The 19,433-nt window shown below is 36.5% G+C and overlaps 1 protein-coding gene across 3 annotated transcripts in view; it reads right to left on the bottom strand.

The window, feature by feature from the left end:
- The window catches only part of NCOA3 (nuclear receptor coactivator 3), a 51,789-nt gene that overhangs the window by 27,113 nt on the left and 5,243 nt on the right, over positions 1–19,433 (bottom strand). For all 3 annotated transcript variants that reach the window (XM_006773525.2, XM_006773523.2, XM_006773524.2), the window contains 6 exons: positions 4,993–5,097; positions 3,921–4,093; positions 3,351–3,451; positions 2,172–2,346; positions 1,178–1,366; positions 907–1,008 (listed from right to left, as the gene is read on the bottom strand). In XM_006773525.2, the coding sequence (XP_006773588.1) occupies positions 907–1,008; positions 1,178–1,366; positions 2,172–2,346; positions 3,351–3,451; positions 3,921–4,093; positions 4,993–5,078 (826 nt within the window). In that variant the 5' untranslated portion in view covers positions 5,079–5,097. The remainder of the gene's footprint in view (positions 1–906; positions 1,009–1,177; positions 1,367–2,171; positions 2,347–3,350; positions 3,452–3,920; positions 4,094–4,992; positions 5,098–19,433) is intronic.

The raw sequence follows: 19,433 nt of genomic DNA on the forward strand, positions 1-19,433 counted from the left end.
GTTTTGCTTATCTATACTAATAAAAGGGTAATATGCTAATTAGACCAGGAGACCTTCCAGACATCCTTCCAGACAAAGCCATGGTGGCGGGGCAGAGGCAGTTAAGTGCGAGCAGGCCAGCAAGGGGCGACAATTGGGGGCGAGCAGGTTGGCTGGCAGAATAGTTAGGGGCAATCAGGCAGGCAGGCAGGTGAGCGGTTAGGAGCCAGCAGTCCCAGATTGCAAGAGCGATGTCCGACTGCCGGCAGGTGGACATCCCCAGAGGGGTCCCAGATTGGAGAGGGTGCAGGCCGAGCTGAGGGACACTCCCCCACCCCTGTGCAGGAATTTGTGTACTGGGCCACTAGTAGACTATAAGAGTGTATCACATATCTCTTTCTACTTTCTGAATGTACAGAAAGTTACATGTCACCTCAGGTTCATTTTCATTTAAAGGAAAAAAAATAACACCTACCAGTAAAATTGTTCACATCTGAAGATACTATCCCTGCAACTATGATCCAAGAGAAAATACCTGCCTAAACAGCTAGTAGGGACAATTCTTTCTATCTGAGAGGTGACTGCATTTTTGAACACTTAAAATCTAAACAAGGCTAACCAAGTACTCAAATCTGAAAGTTTGACAACTTTTGCTTAATATCAAATACACTAGAGATAAAATATATACAACTCAAATATGTTAAAAAATTAAAGTAGGTTTCATGATAGTCCTTAAAAACTAGCTACACCTTTTCAAGATTTGTAGTGAATTTCTCTCAGGGCTGTATAAGAAATACAGGAAATAATCCATGCAAAGCATTCATTACACTGGGTACAGCCTGACAGTACAGGCAGTAGAAACAGTTAACTTTTCTAAACATTTCCTAAATGAACAAAATGTATATATGCAATACACCAAGTTTTTACCTGAAAGATCATGTCTAGTAATAAAGCTCTCAGGGTTTGATGGAAATGCTCTTTCTCCTGTAGTAATGCGGCGTGCCACACAGATCATACAGGATTGCAAATCTACAATAAAATTTAACCAGGTAAGAAATCTATATAACCGTTAAATACAGCTGTTAAATAGGTAAGAATAAGGAATTCAGTAGGAAGAATTGTAACAATGGAAATTATAAAACTACAAGTTTGGCTGCTATTTGTTTCATAAACATCACAAATATGTGATCACTCTTACCTTCCCCTTCCTCCATCATAGCTCGTGGCTGAGACAGGGCAAAGCACTGCATGGTTTCATATCTCTGGCGCATTTCAGGACTAGTGTTCATGTCTTCCACAGTATCATGTGGTGTTTTCATCAACATACGGCAATTAAATGTATGGCTTTTTTGTCTCTGGGTCTCATTTGTCCAGGTAACTCCATTAACTTTGGAAAATAAATTTTAAAAGTTGGCAACTCAGTCTATGACCATCATCAAGAACTCAAGCTATATTTTCTCATTACACACATTTTCCTCAGTAAGGGCTACAACTAACATTCCAAGGTGGCAATCCAGTAGAATTTCCCCTTACCCAGTTTCAGTTACCCATGGTACAAAACTCTTAAGTGAAAAATTCCAGAAATCAATAATTCGTAAGTTTTAAATTGTGTTCCATCCCGCCCCACCCTGCTGGGACACGAATCATCCTTTGTCCTGCATATTCACACTGTATAGTCTACCCACCTGTTAGTCACTTCACAGCTATCTCCGTTATGAGATCTAGTGTCTCAGCGGCAGTCCTTGTGTTCAAATAACCCTTACTTTACTTAGTAATGGCCCCAAAGTGCAAGAGTAGTGATACTGGTAATTTGGATATGCCAAAGAGAAGATATAAAATGCTTCCTTTAAGTGAAAAATTTATTGCGTATGTATAGAAAAAAATAACATAGTATATATAATGATTGGCACTATCCACAGCTTAATATCCACTGGGGGTCTTGGATCATATCCCCTGAGGATAAAGGGGAGCTATTGTACATAAAACACAAATAATTTTAACTAAAACAGAAACTTCACTGTATATTTTGGTCATATGAAATGTATATCATATTCCAAATTCACCAAGATCATATTTGAAAATTTTACTATTAACCACTTGCCTTTCTACACAAAAGATACATTTAATTTTCTAAGAATGGTCAAGAAAAAAATTTTTTCAGCTTATTTAGAAAATACATATTAAAGGCCTACCTGTAGATTTTGGTAAGTTTTTAAGGAAATCCTTTCTATCTTCTTCATGCAAGATATTATAAACACTTGTGTTAACCAGGTCCTCTTGCTTATATTGCAGATATTGTGTGACATTTTCTGACACAAATACAATGTTTCCATCACGATTCACCACAAACAGGAAACCATCCAATGCCTAAAAAGTGGGATATGTTAATATTGGATATTATGGAATGTACCATATCCCTACTAAAGTTCATATGTTGAACCCCTAAACCCTCAATGAAGACAGGGCTTTTGGGAGGTAATAAGGTTAACTAAAGTTATAAGGTAGGGTTCTAATCAAATATGACTGGTGTCCTTACAAAGAGAGAGAGAGAAACCAGGGATGCACACACAGAGAGAGAAGGCCATATGAGGGCATAGTTAGAAGGCAGTCATCTACACAAGCCAAGGAGAAGAGGTCTCAGAAGAAACCAAGCCTACTGACCCTGATCTTCAATTTCCAGCCTCCAATATTGTAAGAAATAAATTTCTACTATTTAATCCACCCAATCTGTAGTATTTTATTATGGCAGCCTAGCAGATTAAGACACAGGCCTTGGTACTGAGTAGAATTTGAAAAAAAACAAAAAACTACTATCAGCCACCATTTCTATTAGCATTAGTTCCAGGGTTTTATATATAAAAGCCTAAGCAACCATTCGACCATTCAACTGGTAGCTTTGATGCTCATTGACCACCAGGAGGCAGACGCTCAATTCACAAGCATAGAAATATGGAACAGACTGATGAATCTCAGAGGGAAGGGGGGGAGGGGCAGGAAGAGATTAACCAAAGATCTTATATGCATACTAGAGGCATATGATCAATCATGCAAAAATGCACAAAAAAGTCTGAGGTAAAATGTGCCCTAATATTAACTTTGAAATTATGCATTACCTTTCCTCTCTTGCTTTTTTATATTTTTGTTTACTTTCTCAATTTGCAACTACATTTTTATAAGGAGATGCTCCTCTTCCCCTGCAGGCCTTCTGAGTTATATATTGTAAATATAAGAGCATTTTTCCATCATATTCAAAATACTAAGTTCTGTCTCATAAAAAGAAATGTCTTTCTGTTCTCATTCCCTAACCAAAATTTCAACAGTTTTTTTAAAAATAAAAACAGCTTACTGGATAGCTAAAGCCATATACTTGCCTGAAGTAAAAGTGGTCCTAAGGAGTCTTTATCAATAACCCCCTGTCCTGTAGAAGATACATCAGCTTTCTGAACATCATCATCATTAGAAATAGCTTTTCCTAAAAAGACAGAAAACATTACTACAAAAAGCACATATACTAGTGATAGATTAAATCCACCTTCAAATAGTCCCCAGAACAAAGAGACACACACGTGCATATGCACATAATATTTCCTGATATGAAAATGACACTATAATTTTTACATGTTAAAATTAAACTTCAGAGTTACCTAGGAGGGTAGAAGATAAAGATACCCTAAATTTTCTTTCATTACTAAATGTACTACTATCCCATGGCTTCCTGAAAAAGAACTAACATTTGACAGAGAGAGCAACATTGGCCTTCTTCCAATTCTCTGTTAATAGTCCTAAAGAGTAAAACTGGTCAACTCATTTATCCATTCCCACAGAGGCTAGCCTCAATTATTAGCAGCCCCCACCTAAGCAACAAGGAAACAAAAAGACAAATGTAAACAATTAACAAGTTCCTTCTAAAAGACTTGAGTGTTTTTCTTACTTTGTATTACCTTGCTCTTTTATTTGGCGTATCTGTCTTACTGTTTCCTTCAAAATTGCACATTTATCTGGTTTGACGTTGAAGTTGTCAATATCACTAAGATTAGCAGATATCAGTTCAGCCAATTCTTCAATGTATTTACTCTCCTGCTCCCGTCTCCACTTTTCACCACTGCAGGTAAGACTAAGAAGGGGGGAGGGGGGGACATGAATATACCTATCACAAAAGAGCTATGAGCAGAATCAGTCCCTACACAACACCATCACCTTCATATGTAAATAAACTAAATTCGGCCAATAAAACTATCAAAACATTGTGTCGAGAAGTGGTACAATATAGCATAAATTCATGTAAACCTAAATTCAAATCTACCTTTTTGTTAGGCCAGTAGTCTTGGGCAGAATTAATCTCAGTTTCATCAATCTGGAGATTGGGGATAAGTATTAATAATAAGGTTTCATAACTTGTAGATTGTTTTCATTTGCAACTATCATATTAAAACTCAAATGATGCTGACCTTGGTAAATACCTAAAAGGCTACAGAATATCATAAAATGCAGCATTTTATTTCTATTTTTTAAACTTCTAACTACATTCAGGAAACAAATGATGAGGCCTTAGAAATGCCAAAATATCAACTAATAACAAGTTCTTTAAAAATATTTAAAATTCTTATTCATAATAATCTCAGTTATCTGTTCCTAACTCCTACCTCTTCCATTGAGAAATGCTTCTTACAGTATCACCCTGTTAGTATAATATTCTCGCTTCTATCTGAATCAGCGATAAAGCCTCTATTACATCATAAAGATGTCCATCTCATCACTGTACCACTCCACTTACTATAAAGCAAAATAACAATATTAAAGCAAAGACAAAAACCAAAAATATCTAACCAGAGAATGCAGACAACAAAAAGTTGGCGGGGAAAAAAAGGAGACATATATAATACTCTTTGTAATACTTTAAGCAATAAAACAATTTTTTTAAAAAAGTTGAAATGTTATCTTTAAACTAAAAAAATAAATAAATAAGAGTAGGGGAAGAAATCTTTGTGAAGCATCAGAAAATAAATTGCCTACCCTTGTCCTGGGGTATCACATGGCAATTTGCGCTTTCGTGAATCAGGGACCAGTGGATCCAAGGAGTTTTCTCCTAATCCACTCATCGTGAATATACATCAGCAACTAAGAAAGAATAATAAGATAAAAACGTTATAAAATATCCATGACTCTGTAAAGGTATTATATGCCAGAATGACTGCACATCATGTTAATTCAGAACTACTTTCTCTAACTAGTTAGATAATTCTCAATATTCTTTTTTTAAGATTTTTTAAAATTGATTTTTAGAGAGAGAGGAAAGGAGAGGGAGAGAAAGAAACATTGATGTGAGAGTGCAACATCAATCAGCTGCCTCCTGCATGCTCCCTACTGGGGATTGAGCCCACAACCCAGGCATGTGCTCTGACCAAGAATCAAACTGACAACCTTTAGGTGCATGGGAGGACGTCCAACCAACTGAGCAACATGGGCCAGGGCTTGAGATTCCTTCTAGCATATCAACGAGTACGCTGAAGACAACCTCAGCGTTCATATGCCAGTCTGATTACACAGAACGCCCAGCCCCAAGAGAGAAATGCTTGTCCAGTGCTACCAAAAATGAGTACACTGAACACCTCACAAGGAATTAGGCATCTTCTTCATACTTAATAACAGGACAAAGAGACCACCAATTCTTCAATTGATAAAATCCTGAATTTTATTTATTTCCAAGTAAGCACAAATAAGAGCGTATCATTTGGTAAGAAATGTTCCAATGATAAAAGCCTAAATTATATCAAGCTGTCTTCAAGGTAGCACATTTTTTTCTTTAGATTATTTCATTAATATTTATCATCCAATGTGTTTTACTCCTGTTACTTCAAAATAAACCTAGATTGTATAAATACTAGTAACATGTAAACTCCACTTCATTCTGCTTAGGTGCGCAATAATTAAACTCAAGGGGGAAGGGGAGATAGATTTTTATAAGATCTACAAAGCAAAATTATTTTTATATTAACTGATGGAAATATAATATGCTTTGATTAAAGTTCCACCAATAAAGAAAATAAATGTAGGGCATTTCTTGTGGAAAAAAGAAACAGATTTTAACTGGGGAGCTCATAATTTTAAGACATCTACTAAACCTTAACTTACTAAGAATTTTTTGTCCTAAACTCTTGTTTAGGAAAGTAATCATTGTTCTAAAGAATTCCAAGTCAACCAAACATTCCAAACTATTTTTTCTTAACATGTTAAAATGCCTCTTGTAGTCTATCTTACATTCTGAGACATACATTAAAGGACATAAATTTCCGCTAGGTGGCACAATACTACCAAGAAGGGAGATTAAATGAAAATGTAAAATTTCACATAAGATGCTGACCAGACTTAAAATATGTAGCTTTTTAAAAATCAAAATTACTTGATCATTAATCAGGAGTTCTAGATTACACCACTGTCTTAACAGATGCTCTAAGTATGAAATAAATATCAACAAAATTCATTCTACCTATACTTTTGGTAGAAAAATAAAAAGGCTGAAAAGCTAAGATGTTTTAAAAACTTGGTGGGTTTTTTCCCCTCACAACATTAAGTTACAATAAAGGAACAAAAAAAGAACTGAAAATAGCTTTGATTAAAAGTTGCTTAATGCTATGATTTTAAAGCATACTCAGAATACAATCCAATCACAGAAGCCTTTCAAGCCCCGGACAGTGCCGTACAGAAAATGACTACAGTGGACTTTTCATTGAATCAGAATCTAAAGGCCCAAAGTGTATTCAATATGAACTCAACCGTGTAGATCTTTGAGCCTTTTTTTCAATTATTTTTCTTGTATGAAATGTTTCTACTAAAGAGTTAATCTATACTATTTAAATATGTGAATATGACAATACACACTTTAAGTTTACAGTCATCCCTCAGTATCCATAGGAATTGATCCCAGAACTCCCTTGGACACCAAAATCCATGGATGTTCAAGTCCCTTATATAAAATAGCATAGAAAAATGCATACAGTCAGTCAGCATCCACAGATTCCCAACCACAGACAAAAATGTTGGATGCAAAACCCACAGGTACAGAGGGCCAACTATACAGTTAGGCAAGATATTCTGTGCAATTACCTCAAGTAGAGAATAGTAGCCATTTACAATAACTTTCAATGCTATCAAAATTTAATTTTACCTATGTCTATATTATTTGGAAAAAGTCAGAAGTATATCCATGATAAATCAGATTTAAAATGAGCAAGAATCTTATAGCAACTGAACAGAATTTCTCATATAAATACTGTATGTCCTTCCATACATAGTAATCAAACTATGGAACATGTTTAAGCTTAGGCATGAACAGAATAAAACAAACCGCTAGAAAATGAACATTCCTAAACTTTAATTCAGGCTAAAAAGCAACAAAGAATTACACTTGTCATTCAGCTCAAAAGCCATGAAATTGTTATATATGGCTTAGCAGCATTAACTAGCTTTCCTTTTGGTTATTTGAGGTTAAGACAGGAGGGAACATCTTGATTGTGTACAACAAACTAGCCAAATGGACAAGGATACAGGAAGCACTTACTCCCTGTCCAAAAGGAAAAGATATTAATCAACAAAGCTAATGTCATTAGGCAAGCAAAAAGTTATTTTGTGGGGGCCTAAGAAAAGCCATACCATGCCAAAATGGGGAGGAGATAGGTTACCAAGTAAATCTCAATTGGCATACAGACCAACGAAAATATTTTACTTTTTCTAAATTAATAAGGAAAAAGGAAGGGAACAACTTTCGTTGCTACAGTGCTGAGCATATCACATATTCTATGTAATTTCTCACAGCAACTCTCCAAGGTATGTATTATCAATCCCATTTTATAGATAAGGGAACAGCTGCATAACTTTTCACTGGATCACACACAGATACTGGATGGCAGAACTAAGACTGCAACTGCTTCAAACTTTATAACCAACAAAATATGTATCAAATGTTGCTTGGGCATTTTATCTCACCCCCATCACCACCACCAAAAAAATAAACCTTTTATACTGTTGAATCACACTATCTCCAACCAGTTAGCCAGAAAATTTCTCAGCCCATAAGTAAGAATACTGAGAAATTATTACATCCAGGGTTAAGGGCATGCAGTATTGGGGACAGAGGCAAGGAACTGCTCAAATTCAACAGGTACTAAATGTTGCTACTCTCCTCCAGCCCCTAAAAACTAATCATTTCTCTACAAGTTGCCACATAAATTGTCCTTTGACGTAGTCTAATATTAACCATGACTCTTATTTCCACTTGAGACAAATAGTCAGTGGCTCCCACAGCAAGAAAAAAACTTGCCATCAGAAAATCACAAACTACACCCTAAAATAGTCTTAAGTATTTTTATTCTTGCATTTTATAAGATTAAATGCTGGGGCTGAGGACTCTCTGACTATCCCCACCAATAACTGAGTTTATTCGTCAGGCTTGTTCGCCTGAGTTATGCAAGGTTATGATTAATATGCTAATTCAGGGAGTGTTTCTGGGTGTCTCCTGAGACTCACTGTAACTTAAGGAAAATTTTCAAACAACTGTAGAGTTGACTTCTTGAAAACATCTCGAAGCACTATGTAAAAACAGATATTGCTCAAGTCAGAAGAAAAAATTGCTCTTAGAAAAAATTTATGAGACATTCGTATATAAAGGCACTACTCAAAACTCAAGTTACAAATTGGCATGCATACTCAAGACACTTTAGTATGTAGTCACCACTAGTTCATCTAAAGGCTTAATCCTACAAAATTTTATTTTCTAAAATAGCAAAGGTTTTTTATTTCAATCAGTTGTGCAGCTCCAAGAGCACCAGTACCATGGAGGAAAGAACTGAACAACATATAACCCATGTATTTCCGGGGGGACAAGGAGAAGTAGGGGAAGAGACAAGTCTACACACATGGAACCACTATGAAAGCTTCCTCTTCCAGTGATTATCGCCTACCTTTACTCTTTAATTCCACCCTGGTAAAGAGAATAAGAGCTGAAAAGAAACAAGGAGGAAGGAAAAGAGGGGGAAAATTCCAGATAAAAAACTAACTGGCAATATCTTTTTGTTCTGTTGCTGATAACCTGTTATGTTTGGTGGGATAAAGTATAAACTACCTAATGCAATCCATTTTTCAGTTTAATTCCATTTCAGCTCAAACACATGCCCAAAACCATTTTAGGTCCAGGAAATAGAAATGAATTGACACCACACACTGCTAGACCTCAGGCTAGTAGAAGTGGAAAATATTTAAAAATTACAAAATAATTTTGTAAGTGTTCAAATGAACACACTCTAATAAAGTACATGGGAACACAGATGATAGGAAACCTTACCATTTTTTAAACTGTATAAATGGTGTCTACAATAAACAACCTTGGTGCAGACATGTGCCAGAAAACACTATAATCTCAGGACCTGGTCATTCTTTTCCTCTATCTTTATTTTTAATGCCAGCAAATATGGAAAGGAGTTACCAGAGAGCAACCAAATAAAATATACTATTTTTAATACGTAAGTTGAGCTGAAAAGCATCCGAATGTAAATTAATAGTCATTTTATCCACAAGGTTTCATTCCCTCTTCTCTCTTTCTATGTTTGCCTTTTCATTCTCAATCAACAGGCCAATCCCAAAGGCCCTTCACATTTCTGCTGCATTTTAAATTTGATGAAGTCAAACTCAAACACAAACTCCTCAGAGGCTCTAGTACCAGAACTGGGCATACCAATTAGCCAAGGCTGGTGTTGGATGCAACTGGAAGCTTGTTGCCAAGAGACTTTTCAAGCTCTACATAAGCAACAGAGTTGAGGTTCACAAATATACATTGTGCAGAGGGAGTTAAACAAGCCAATTCCATCTAAATCATATTACCCTCTCCTGACAGCATACTAAATAGTTGGGTAATTCCTTAGTTGTTTTAAAGGTTACTCTGACTCCTACAATTTAATGCACTGGATCTATCTATAATAATAAAAGCATAATATGCAAATCGACTGAACGACCGAACAGTAGAACAACCGTCCGAATGACCACACTATGACATGCACTGGCGCCAGGCCAGCCAAGGCGGGTGCAATGAAATTGGTCATGGGGCCCACCATTGCCCCATGATTGCCCCAAAGAGGGAGGCCCAGGCGACCCTTTGCGGGGCAATCAATCGGGGGGCTCCGCAGAACCGGAAAACTGGGAGTGTGTGACAGCAGACATGGGCAGCACCAGGCCAAAGCGGGTGCAGGCGGGGTCGGGCCACGAGATAGCCAGCGCCGCAAAGGCCTACCCTTATATGAATTTTGTGCATCAGGCCTCTAGTTCACACATAAGAACATAGCTAAACTTATACTTCATAAACCTGATTCTGGCTTCATTTTAAACAACAAACTATCAGTCATACTTTCTCCTTATCACCACAACTATCAGCAGCCACCCAAGTGACCTATGCTAAAAGAGAATTTTGACCAAGAATTATCACTGAAATATTTCCTATTTTGTTTTTAACCTTAAGTCTAACTTCTCTTTATATCTCCCCTTCATCTCTCTTCTATCTAGAATACTCGTAACACATCCTTCAAGATCAAGCTCAACTGTCACCTCTGGTTAAAACATTCCCAACTCTCCCAATTAGAAGTTTTCCCTTCTTTGTCCTAATCACTTTTCATACTTTTTAAAATAACATCACACCCCCCCTTCTCTTCATTTTCCTGTCTTCCCTTTCCTCATATAAACTCTGAACCATTATAAAACCTTGTATGAGACTTTTAATACAAACTCCTTCCTCTTTCTTTTTTACAACTACCACCAGTCCCCCTTGTTCCTTTCTCCAACTCTTTCCACTTCTTCCCATCTTATTAGCTGTACTTCTGACTAACTCTATAATCTTCCTAAAATACAAAGAAGATTCATTGGGGAGAGAGAGGGAAACCCTTTGTAGAACGTATTTGCTTCTTCCTAACATGTAATATTCACTTGGGTATTCCCATTCCAAAAAATATAGTAGCTTCAAGCTATCAAAACTAAAACTCAAGGATTTGGAATCCTTCAGCTAATGTACTATGATACAATAAAAAGATTGTATTGGGGATTTACTGGAATCAAACTTGAGAGGTGAATCTCAATTTCACTAAAAAGTAAACTTTTGTCACCTGTAAAAAGCTTATCACCTGTAAAAAAAACTGGGGCTAATCACATCTCACATACCATATGTATATTGTAAGGATGAAAATGCAAAGCAAGCATAGAGAATAATGGTGATCCCTCAGAGGTACAAAATACCAAGAACAAAGATGTATACTCAGCAACACTAATTTTGCTCTCATTTGAAAAACAAATAGCTATGAATATCCCATATGGCAACAAATTAAAAAGATTCAGACAAATAAATTAGCCAGGACTATGCAGGCTAACCTCAACATACAAATAGCTGACTGGAATTCAAAACAACTTCCCACTGAAATAGTGTAGTGAGCTGTAGCCAGTAGCTAACATAATGTTATGAAAATACCAGTGTATTGTCATAGATATCTGTGTTCTTAAGATAAAAAGGTATAAAGAATAAGTAGCACCTTTTAGAAGATTCTGAAGAGGACATCCAAACACCTTCAAAGTACACAGTGGTTCTTTTTTATTTATCTCTTTTTACATCTAGATTTGTGGTTTAATTTTTCTTTGACAGAAATAAGTTTATTTCAAAAGTACTGTTTATACATAAAGTTGTCCCTTGATACATAATGAAAATATAAGCAGGAGAGGAAGAAGAGAAAACCAAGTTTTAGCCCCCTTGATAAAGTGATAAAGTACTAAAATAAGATAAGCAGTGAGGAGTTAGGGGTGTGTGTGCACAGAGGAGAAATAAAATATGATACATGTGTAATTAATAAGCAATAAAGATGGAAAGCAGAGATGACCACAACATGTGACCCATTCTCTCCTGATCCATTCTTTCCATCTGCCTCAGAAGAGGAAGACATTAGAAGAAATTTTAAAACTTAAGAGCTATCAACATTAGCCACCTGGTAACCAAATGGCAAAGAGCGGCAGAAATGCTAAAGAAAGTGGCACTAAGAAAGCAATGAATGACACAGGGAATGCTCACCATGGGTTAATAGCAAAACAGCTATTCCTATATTGGAGGACTTGCAGAGTAAGAAACTTAAAAGTACCAAGACACTACCCCCCTACATTATTGAAATTAGCCCTGTCCACCAATATCAAAAACATAAAGAAGCTAGAGGTTTACTTATGACACTAATACTACAAAAACTAACTGTGGAAATTCAAAGCCAATAAAGCACGTTGAATTAATTCTTCAAAAAGAAAAGGTACTGAGGGTAGAAGAAAAAGAGTAAGATGTATCAAAGGAAAAACAGAGTTCCTTCTCTAAAAGCAAAGGGGTTAAAGCTGATGGTTTCTAACTCTAGCAACACAACACGGCAAATCAAATTCATAAGGCTTCCTGTATGGATCATCATCATTACTGCAGGTTAGTCTGTGGCCCAGTCTTTGCTGGGGGGAGAGGGGGAGCACGTGTGTGTGCGTGTGTTCTTTTTCTGACCTCACATCTTGTTCCATTCCTAGACTAAATTACTTTAAATTCAAAAGAATCCTTTTTTAAAATAATGTTTCTATATCCCTAGAAGTTACATGCCTACAAACAGAATTTCTCTCTTCAAATAAATCTCCAAAAGTCATTATTTTTTTTATTTGTTTTTTTTATATATTTTATTGATTTTTTACAGAGAGGAAGGGAGAGAGACAGAGAGTTGGAAACATCGATGAGAGAGAAACACGGACCAGCTGCCTCCTGCACACCTCCTACTGGGGATGTGCCCGCAACCCAGGTACGCCCTTGACCGGAATCGAACCTGGGACCTTTCAGTCCGCAGGCCGACGCTCTATCCACTGAGCCAAACCGGTTTCGGCCAAAAGTCATTATTGATTTCAGGATAACAATAATATGAGAACATATATGTCAAAGTCCAAAACGAAAATTTTAAAGCACTCTTAACATCACTTACATGTTGGAAGGTGGGGTAGCACTGGTAGAAATGTTAAAAAGTAACAAAGTCTAAACTGAACAATAACCTCAACTGCCTTCCTAGTCCCCTTCAAAATATAGCTACTATAGACCATGTGGAGCTTAAACACACACACACACACACACACACACACACACACACACACACACACAAAACTGTGCTTCTAAGTCAAGATTGTTCCAGGGAAGAAATTTTCAACAAGAATATAAAATACAAGAAATGGGACAAAGAGAGCATCACTCAAATAATTTAAAACATAGCCTGGGGTTTTGTGTTTTTTGTTGTTGTTGTTATTGCTATTTATAGATCAGTTTCATGATTCATGACTTTAAAGAGCTTCTTTCTAAACTTCATAAAACCTGCCTATGCATGTCTAGGAAATGATGCAGGGGGCACCTCATTATTGCTAGAGAATATCTGAGGCAAAACTTTAATTAGGAACTCTTGTAAAATCATTCATACAACTAAATTGGCTAAAATCAAAACCTACTTCAGCAAGTGTCTTAAGAGTGGTCACTAATTACCAGGAATGTAATATACAATATGATATACAGGAAAACTGTTGAAAGTAAATCCTAAGAGTTCTCATCACAAGGAAAAAAAAATTGTGGGTTTTTTTCTCCTTTTCCTTTCCATATGAGATGATGGATGTTAGCTGAATCTACTGTGGTAATCATTTCACAGTGTATGTAAATCAAACCATCATGCTGCATGCCTTAAACTCACACAGTAGCATATGTCAATTATTTTTCAATAAAACAAGTGTGTTGTTGTTGTTGTTGTTGTTTTAAAAAAAAAAAAAAGGAGTAGTCAGGCCAGTTGACCTATGAACCCAGGAGGTAACGGTTTGATTCCTGGTCAGGGTACATGCCCAGGTTACAGACTTAATCCCCAGTGTGGGGTGTGCAGGAGGCAGCCAATCTCTCTCATCATTGATGTTTCTATCTCTCTATCCCTTTCCCTTCTTCTTTGAAATCAATAAAAACATACTTATTTTTTTTTAAAAAGAGTGGTTAGCCCTAGCCAGTTTTGCTTAATGGTTATAGCGTCCACTTCCTGGCAGAAGGATGGATTCAATTCCTATCAAGGGCACATGCCTTGATTCTCAGCCCAACCAGGGCATGAGCAGTCCATGTGTCCCTCTCTCCATCTTAAAGGTTAGTGGCAAAGTGAAATCTGTTTCTCTCTTTCTGTATCTCCTCCTCCCTTCCAGTCTCTAAAAAAATCAATGGAAAAAGTATCTTCGGGTAAGGATTAACAAAAAATAAAATAAAAAGGAGTGGTCACTATTCAATGTATTGAGTGTTGTCTACATAGACAGAGGAGTTCAAATTCCCTATGCCATGTACTTGGGATGAACTGCTGATCAAAACAGACAAAGTGTTTTGCCTTCGATTAGCTGATGATCCAGTGTCAGGATCAATAAGATAGTACAGTGATTTTCAACCTTTTCATCTCATGCACACATAAACTAATTAAAATTCTGCAGCACACCAAAAAATATTCTATTTTTTGCCAATCGGACAAAAAATAGGTATAATTTTTATTGATTTACAAAAAAAGAAAAAAACAATAGTAATTACCTTCCCTTTTGACTCCAAACAGACTTTTTTAAAAACCATGCATATAAGGATTTCTGGTACCAAGAATTAACCAATCAGATGCAACATTATTATGCAACATGACCACTAACATGCAATTCTATTATATGACTTTTATATTTATGGTTCTAGACAGGGCATTCACACCAGACAGCCATTGTTGTATTGGCTGTTGTCCTTTTTTCAAAAAAAAAAAAAAAATCTAAGGGAAAAGAGGTCAGTTCCCCTAACTAAATACAGTTTTTAAAAAAATTTTGCAACACACTGTTTGAAAACTGTTGATCTGGTTAAGTATAGAATCACAAAATGTGTTTGTGTGCTCTAAAAGGTCTCCACTAAAAATTAATGCCTGATCTGTAATTCAAAAGCAGGAACTGAGTACTGACAGAATACACAATGTTATACATGATAGCTGTTCAAAGTCCTAACCCTCTTCAGTCAATGTGGTTCTTACTACTAAAAGAGATATTCAGGTTAAGGACGACGACATGTCCTTGAAACTGGCCAAGCTTTTTGAAGGGTGCTCAGGCGCCTTTCATGTTTAAGCAGGACAGAACCGACTGCTGTATAGCAGGAACTAGATGTGCTACAACTAACAAATACATACAGCAAGGTGAAAGGTTTATGTCAAATGCTTCTAGAGTTCCTACCAAATTTACTAGTTCAGGCTTCTCAACCTTTTTGATATCAGGATTCCTTTACCTGTTAAAAATTTAGAGCCCAAAAAGCTTTTGTTATTTGGGTTATATCTATCAGTATTTACCATATTATACATTAAAACTTAGAAACATTTGAAATACTAATTCATTTTATAATAATCCCATTATATGTTAAAAATTTTATGAAAAAATAACTTTTTTGAAATAAAACAATTCCAAGAAAGAGGTGACACTGCTTTACATGTTTACAACTCTTTTGTCTGACGTAGGAATAGTTGAATTCTCTTATCTATTTCTCCACTCAATCTGTTGCAATATGTTATTTTGGTTAAAACTAAAAAGGAAATCCAGCCTAAAAGAAACATGTACTTGTAAAAGGAAGGACTATTTCAATAGTCATTTACAAATAATTAAGAGAGAACTTTCGTTGATATTATGCTAAAACTTGAAAAGTACTTTGCTTTTTTTGAAAATATTTTTTATTGATTTCAAAGAGGAAAGTTGAAGGAGAGAGAGAAACATCAATGAGAAAGAATCATTCATCGGTTGCCTCCTGCCCACCCCACACTGGGGAATCGAGCCCGCAACCTGGGCATGTGGCCTGACCAGGAATCGAACCGTGACCTCCTGGTTCATAGGTCGATGCTCAACCACTGAGCCATGCCAGCCAGTGGTACTTTGCTTTTTAATTGTTATCTATTTATTAACTCTAGAGACATAGAGGAAGGAGAGAAAGAGAGAGAAAAACAGTGATATTTTGTTATTCTACTTATTTATGCATTCCTTGGATGCTTCATTATGTGCCCTAACTGGGGATTGAACCTGAAACTTTGGTGTAGAGAGATGATGCTTTAACCAACCAAGCTACTCAGCCAGGGCTAACACATGGTGCTTTCTTAAAGGTTAGTTGCAACCATATCAACGAGCTTTCATGCTCTAACAGTAAAATATAATGACCTCCCTTGCACTCTAAACAAATCTTTAACTCATGTGTGATTTCATAACATCACTGTCATCTGGATAATACTGGTTCACTGATTAAGCAGATTTTCAAATACTGATATTTTCATTATACAATACCAAAAACTCCACATTAATGTCACCACCCATATTACCCTAAACGTTTTGAGTCCTGAGATGTTACACTCATGGTGGCAGATTCAAATTTACCAACAATTTTTACTTAAAACTCAAATTTTACCACTATCAACACGTGAGATGTTTTCCTTGAAGACCTAGGTTCACCTTGCTCATTTTTAAGAAACTGTCAGCAAAATCCAAGTTTCAATAACCATAGTTCTTTCAATAACCATAGTCCAGGAAAAAGAAAATTCAAAATTCAAAGTATATTTCTACTGAATGAGTACTGCTTTCGCATCATCAAAAATCTTAAGTCAAACCATTTTAAGTAGGGAACCATCTGTATGACTATGCCATGTTGTGAGATTAAGAGAACAAAGGAATTCCTGATAAAATTACATAGTGGATTATTGCTTTCAACCAAACAAACTTTTCCCCTTTCTCCATATACAATAATGACAAAATATTTTTTTTATATAGAAAGACACAGCCATGCTCACATATCACAAATATATCTTTGGACCAAAACTGAGCAAACACAAGGTAATGAACTGATGACTCCATGGAACCACGGAGCTCCAGGACCAGAAATTAGCAAAGACAATCAAGAAATCAAATCATGCACAAGATAACAGGACCAAAAGCAAGGCTCATAGGTAGAAACCGAACAAAAAATTTCTGAAAGGAAGGTAGGGAAAAAAGCAATTATCAATAGCTAGTTACTGATTATAGCAAACTGTCACTGCAGCTGAAGAAAGGGCAATATATACAAAACCTGAGTCATGCATATTTGATATTGCAATTAATACTTCAGCATGGAATCCTGAACCTTGACTGAAGGTATGGTAGATATGGGTAAAATCAACAAAAAATAGTTAGGGCCTGGCCGGTGTGGGCTGAACAGCTGAGCACTGACCCAGGAACCAAGAGGTCATGGGTTTGATTACTGGTTTTAGGCTCAATTCCTGTAGGGGGGTCGGTGAAGGAGACAGCCAATCAATGTGACTCTCTCATCAATGTTTCTATTTCTCTATCCCTCTCCCGTCTTCTGTATCTAAAAATCAACTAAAATGTTTTGTTTTTTTTAAAGTTACACCCTAGCTGGTTTGGCTCAATGGATAGAACGTTGACCTGCGAACTGAAAGGTCCTGGGTTCGATTATGGTGAAGAGCACGTGCCCAGGTTGCAGACTCGATTCCCAGTAAGGGGCATGCAGGAGGCAGCCGATCAAGGATTCTAGCTCATCACTGATGTTTCTATCTCTCTCTCTCTTCCTCTCTGAAATCAATAAAAATATATTTTTTCAAAAATAGAGCCAGGAGTGCCAGGGGCAGGGAGAGTGGCATACATGAAGGTCACCAACAGAAGAAAAATACATTTCCCACTCAAGATGCAAATTGTAAACTAAAATTCTCAAGTGTACTTGAACACAGAACTAAGAAAGATGACCAAGAAATTCATCAATATCTGAAGATAAACTCACCACCCAATAAAATGAACTGGAAAGAAGTTTAAAATAAATGTTTGATTCTTTTTTTAAAATATATTTTATTAATTTTTTATAGAAAGGAAGGGAGAGAGATACTTAGAAACATCTATCAGCTGCCCCCTGCACACCCACTACTGGGGATGTGCCCACAATCAAGGTACATACATGCCCTTGCCCAGAATCGAACCTGGGACCCTTCAGTCCGCAGGCCAACGCTCTAGCCACAGAGCCAAACCAGTCAGGGCTGTTTGATTCTTAATGAGATAAAGAATCGATGAGTGAAAAAATAGATGAAAAGAAACAAAATAAGTGGTTGTGAAAAGAATGAATTATAAACTTTCAGATATTATAAAGTATTTAAAAAGTATTGCCCATTAGCTGAGCAACAGATATCCGAACTCTGGATAGATTTGGTTAGCATGAGATACTTAAACCCATATCCGGAACCAAAACTCAATAGTATTAATTCCTAGACTATAACAACACACACACATAGAGTAAAGTGGATAAGAAAACTGATGAAACCAACCAGAATGCAACACAATGAAGGAAAAATAGTTTATATAAATCCCAGCATAATATTAACAAATTTTAATCTCTGAACTTCAATTTCTCATTTTTTAACATGGATATGCCATCACCTTAACAAAGTTGCTTAAAGAATTAAAAACCGTACAACCTGCCCCCCAAAAGAAAAGGCCAACGGCAGGCTTGAAAAAAACAGCTTTTCTCTAGAATCAAGGTTGTTGTTTTTTTAATGAAATTTGCCTCTTTAATTATAAAGTAACTACACCTACCATCCAGATAAATTCAGGAAACAATGTCGTTATTTGCATTTTCTAACTCCTATATTAACTGAATAACTTAAGTAAATTACCTAAACCTTGGTACCTAAGAGGGAATGATGGAGATGTCTTTTGGAAGGAACTAAATTCTCAAAAATGCTAAGATCTACAAAAAAGTTTTGGTAATGGTCTTAAAGTGATCTTATGTAAACATTTCAAATATTTTTTTAAACCTTTCTGATAGTGTACACTTCTCTGTCAAAAGAATTTATTGAAACAGTACCTCTTATTAGAAAGGCACTTAGATCACAAGTAATTAAGGACAATTTCTTCTTTGAAAATTCATGCTCAAATTCATGCTTAATTGCTCTGCAATTTTTTAAAATATAAAGACATTGGAAATTTAACTAACCTAAATTTAAAATTTCTTTCACTATTCATCATTCTTAAGAAAATGGTTCCCTTTTCAACTGCTTAAAAAAAAAAAAAAGGAAAGGAATAGAACTCAGTCTTCTTATATTTCAAACTAGAGGGGGAAGGGGGTATCCCTCAGGCCGGCCTGTGCCCTCTCGCAGTCTGGGACCCCTCGGAAGATAACGACCTGCTGGCTTAGGCCTGTTCCCGGGTGGCAGAGGGCAGGCCCAATCCCTAGGTGCAGCCCCTGGTCGGGCTCAGAGCAGGGCTGATTGGGGAGTTGAGGTGCCGCCCCCTGTCATGCACAGAGCAGGGAGGTTGTAATGCCACCCTCAGTCACGCGCAGGGTAGGGCCGATTGGGGGGTTGGGGCACCGCCCCCTGTCACACTCA

Source organism: Myotis davidii, unplaced genomic scaffold (genome assembly GCF_000327345.1).
Source record: "Myotis davidii unplaced genomic scaffold, ASM32734v1 scaffold827, whole genome shotgun sequence".
Taxonomy (NCBI): Eukaryota; Metazoa; Chordata; class Mammalia; order Chiroptera; family Vespertilionidae; genus Myotis; species Myotis davidii.